The 5,030-nt window shown below is 40.3% G+C and overlaps 1 protein-coding gene across 1 annotated transcript; it reads right to left on the bottom strand.

The window, feature by feature from the left end:
* Positions 1 to 235: 235 nt before the first annotated feature.
* Positions 236 to 4,574, bottom strand: TMEM18 (transmembrane protein 18). The gene is made up of 5 exons (XM_027690294.1): positions 4,435 to 4,574; positions 4,046 to 4,166; positions 1,936 to 1,990; positions 931 to 1,024; positions 236 to 837 (listed from the first exon to the last, which is right to left on the bottom strand). Exons 1-5 carry the CDS (start codon positions 4,480 to 4,482, stop codon positions 748 to 750), a joined length of 408 nt encoding a protein of 135 aa, XP_027546095.1. The 5' UTR covers positions 4,483 to 4,574; the 3' UTR covers positions 236 to 747.
* Between the last annotated feature and the right edge of the window lie 456 nt (positions 4,575 to 5,030).

Below are 5,030 nucleotides of genomic sequence, written 5' to 3'. Positions count from 1 at the left end.
TTGCATATTTTCTCCCATTCCTTTATGTTCTATAAACAAGCCAAAAACTATAAAAATTTCATCTAGTTTTAAGAAAAAATGTTTACCTATAAGCCTTAAAACCATGAACTGTAAATTGAAAAAAAGGCAGTGATCATTTTGAATTACTTATGCAAATTATGTACAAGATTTTGCTAAAGGAATTTTTAAGAAAAAAAAAGGGAAAAGTCTGATCAAAAATTAATACAAATTAATGTAAGACACAGTGGATAGTTTTATTTATAAAATGCCACTGGCACACAATACACATTGAAAGTATGAAACTTGATTTATAAAGAAGTGAAATGCTTCACAGAAGCATGGATTCCTGAGTTATTCTGAACACAATCTCTCATTTACTGTAATTCACAACACTTCTCCAATTGGCTCAAGCAGCAGAAGAATGGATACTTGATAAACACAGAGTTAAGATACAGTTAAAAATCACAAATGCAAGTCGAAACTAACTGGAACATTGTGTGTCACCTCAGTCATAGTGGAAAAGTATCTTACAATGAAGGGCACAAAGAACTGTTAAGACTGGTTTCTCAATTTCACAGCCAATTCAAATGCATTGTAGATACCTGCTTTCACCTTGTCCACAGGCACATGTTACAAAGTCCTCTTGACATCAGACACAAAAGTATCTCTGTTTCTGAATAACCATATAGAAGGACTGATTACCCGGACAAGCACTATTATAACTGAAAAAAATAGTGTAAGGTGCTTTCACTTCTTTTTCTCTTTTTCCGCTTTCCTTCTCTGTTGTAGCATCTTTAGTTCAGTCATTACATTCAAAGTTCTGTAAACCCAGCTGACCTGAAAAGTAAGTATATTATAAAATTTAACTAATCCATATACATCCACTTATCAATTTAATGAAAGCACCCATATAAATGAACATATACATACCACAATTATAATAGTATTCACCAGCAGTGGCGCTGAAAATACAAGCGAAATAAACATTCCTCTTGAATCAAAGTATTGGTATTTAGAAAACAACCTGAAAGAAATACAGTAAAAACGAGAGAGGAAGCTTTATTCAGTGTAGTTCATACATTAGACTTTCACAGTAGTTATTTAACACGGACATTGTACACATCATCCTACTTCTTGGGATCCCCAAGCATAGGCCAGCATTCTATTGTATTAAGTCAGAAAAAAGAGGCAGTTGATATCTCATCAGTTATGAATATTTATTACAATACCAGCATTTCTAGTCTTTAAAGTTTTATTGCAAAACACTAAATAAAACAACTATAAATTAAGAAACTTAGCAATGCGACTACAAGAGTACGTATATTTGTACCTCAGAAATCATTTTTATCCTAAAGTGCCTGAAATTACCTTCTTAGGTATTTCGTTTACTTATATTAGAAAAGAAAACAGAAATAATAAATGTAATAAAGCCATAATTTAGATCGTGTATGCCTGAAGTGAAACATAAAGACTTACAGTTAGATGCCTGCATAAAGTAGTTCTAAACACATAATTTGCAGTTTTGTCAGGGAAAGATTAGTTCAATTTTATCAAAATAAGCCATCAGTTTAATTCTGGTATACAAGTTTAATAAAACAGACAAATTTTAATGCTTTTTATGCATACAAGTAAGTATATAAAGCAGCAGTGATATTTTTAAGAAGGGGTTCTTCAGCTTATTAAATGTGAATAACTAACGAAGAAAACCCAGCAAAAACAAACCCCAAAGTTTGCACCCTTTTCCTCTTAAGCAAAGCACTCTGCTTTTCTCTTAGTTCTCTGACCAGTTAGTTTACAACCATACCTATAGACACAGATTTTAAGCAGTAAAATAAAGGCATGCTAGCTACCAAAAATTATCATTTCTTATAAGCTAAGTGATATTTACGTTGTATTGTATAGTTTTATTTAAAAAATGAAAGTGAAAGCAGTTACCTCCAATTCATGGCTGCTAATTCATTGATGTATTCAGCACAGTACACTAAGCCCACTGTACAACAAAAGAAAAATATTAGATTCAGTATTTCTTTAAAAATACTGCCATCAGTTCTGTGATGTATACTAAAGATGTGTACATATCAGGTATTAGAATCCCTTGATCCTCAGAAGATCCTTCAATATTTAACTGCACAAAACCAATTCTGATTTAAATGTGTCATATAGTTACTAAAAAGTATTAAGTGATCACAAAACATACCCCCTATATTACAAACAAACAAACAAATGCAAAATCCTAATCATCTCAGTTTATAGAAATTAATACTAATGAAAAGACCCAAACACCAAACTGCTTTTTTTCCCAACAATCATCTTTGTGACTACTTCCAAGTTATGTCTGTAAAAAGAAATGCAAGCGCTCCCCAAAGTCGGTATGGAATTAAGTTATTATTATAGATTTTATGGTGTCACACTGTTATATCTAACATTATTATCTCATGTTTGGGTACTAATAATATACAAGCACTTTGGTAAAATACAAACTGTTTCAACAGGTATACAGTAGAGTAGTCTACTGTAATCAGGTGCAAACAAGCATCTTCTTACTTCAGTTCAGCATATTCTTACTTGAATTACATTCAATATGAAGCCATCGAGACATTAAAAAATGGCAATTTTCAGTACAATCATATTTAACAGAAAAGTAACACACCTACAAAATTTTAAACCTGAAACAAAGAAAACCCCCCAGATTCAATGGCTAAAGATGACCTGCACAAGGCAGTTCAATAACTAGTCTCGTGATTGAAGGAGTGCTATCTTGATGTGCCATCAGCTGGATTACCTGTGCTTGGTACTGTACAGTATAAAGATACCTATGGCTGCTTGGTTGCCAAGGCAGACCAATGTGATAATTTCATAATTTCCTCAGCTATTTCTAATTATCTACAATACAAAATAATTCCTATTGCAGACATATCAAAAATGGTTCAGTTTCTCAGGTACAAACAAGGCTTGTACTCAATATGGGTAGTTTTATGCATTCTGTATTATCAGTAAGTTTATATCATTCCTAGGAGTCTAAAGTAAACAGCATGCCATTGGAAATTCTGAATGTCTAATACTAACATAGAAAAGGTTGTATTCTTATAGGGAACTTCAGGCCTGATGTGTCATGAACAGGGCATTGTTAGTTTGCCCTCTGTAGATCATTTAATAAATCCAGGTACAACTGGATGTACAGGTGGAAGCACAGAAAGGTTTCTAGATTCCTTTTTGGGGGTATTACATATTATTAAAACCTTAGCTTTAGCTGAGTTATTTGCTGTTTTGAAGAAGCTGTAATTCCTCTACCAATTTGACTACCAAATGAATGGTATTTTTAAAGTCAATAAATGGTATTTTTTGCCTGCAAATCTCTTCCAATTGCTCATTCTTCTAACTCCACCCTGCAACCATGACAGAGCTGTGGTACTGTGTAAAGAAACACTACTCAGCAGAAAATCCAACACATGGCTAGAACCAAGGTAGTGCTCATAATACATGGATCTAATGCAAATCTATGTGATCTCAATTAAACCAAAGCTAGCAGTTCTTCTGTTAGTCAGCCGTGAAGATATAGCTTTGATATAGCAAGGTCACTGTGGATTCTCAGGCTGAAGGCTGTTAAACCCTGAGATAATACAAGTTGTTACTCCTCATGCCATTATCATGGCTGTCAGCAGGGCACGTGGTGAACTTGCTATGGAAACTAAAGATGACCATATTCACTGAACTGCAGCATTAGAACAAGGCAGAGTAGAAAGCAACTGTGCTCAGTCGACTTCTTTTCTTCTTCTCCAGCACAGCAAGAATTTACTGGGAAGCTGTGATACACGCGGCAATGACCCTGCAGAAACCTTACTCATCCCAGATCCTCGCTAACGCCAGAATTTTAAGTCAATACCTCATACATTTTCTTGGAAAGAAAATAAATACGCATTTACAGGTCACGGCAGGTTCTACAGCACATCATCATCTACAGGTGCATGCACTGCTACAAGAGAAATACGAATTTGCGAAGACTTCATCTGCTCCCAAGCACAGCACGGTGTGCCCGTGCACTCACCCATGCAGAGGAAGTGCCCGACCTGTACCCGGCGGTGCTGCAGGGACGCGCACGTCAGGAGGAAGCACAGGAGATGGAAGGCCCCCAGCCCCAGCAGCCAGGGCTCGGACCAGTCCGTGCTCTGCGGGAGGAACGAAAGCGCATCAGGCAGCGGCGGCAGAAGAGGCGTCGCCGGGAGCCACCGCGACCGGAGCTCCTTCGCTCCTTCTCCCTCACCGAACGCGGCCGTTCTCGGTCACGGACCGCGCCCCGCAGCCCTCCCGCGCCGTGCTCGGGAAGGAGAGCGCACACAGCAAGGGCTCTTTCCCCCCGCGCCGGACGGCCCCGCTCCCTCAGACAGCCCCGCAGCCCCGCTCCCTCGGCAGCCCCGCGGCCCCGCTCCCCCTCACCGCCAGCACGGCCGACAGCCCCGGCGGGCCCTGCAGCGGCGGCTCCATGGCGGCTGCGGCGGCGGCGCCGCTTCTCGCGAGACTCGGGCTTCAGGCTGTTCCCCTGCGGGGCGGTGGCGGCTCCTGGCGCGCGGCCCCGCATCCCGCGGGAGGGAGAGGACGGCGGCTCGTCCCGTATTTTGGGGGACGAGCAGAAGTGGTTTCTCACACCTCCTCCTGAGGGTGGCACTAGGTCAGAACCGCCTCTCCTGGTTGTGTGTCTGACAGAAACGGCGCTGGCTTTTCCTAGCGGGGAGGGAGCTCTGGCCTTGTGTCCGGCGTTTGATGCTGCCTTTGGGAAGCCACCAGTGTCACCAGCTGCTGTGTGGGGCCAGGCTGGTCTCAGGGTCCGTGGCCCAGCACTGGTGTTGGCTTTTTAGTCTCCTTTCAGCAACACCTACTATTGCCTGTAGCAATGGAAGGGCAGATAAAAAAAAGGAGTTTAAATCCCAGCTGGAAATTTCCTAACAAACACAGATGAGCACTCCAGGCAGGAACTTAAGTCAAATGAAAACATAATACTTGTTTCCAAGTTTAAAAAAAAAGAAATCATTACA

Source organism: Neopelma chrysocephalum, unplaced genomic scaffold (assembly GCF_003984885.1).
Source record: "Neopelma chrysocephalum unplaced genomic scaffold, ASM398488v2 Primary Assembly neopelma1_80b, whole genome shotgun sequence".
NCBI lineage: Eukaryota > Metazoa > Chordata > Aves > Passeriformes > Pipridae > Neopelma > Neopelma chrysocephalum.
Note: the sequence above shows the minus strand (reverse complement) of the source record. Positions and strands in the feature narration are given on the sequence as shown.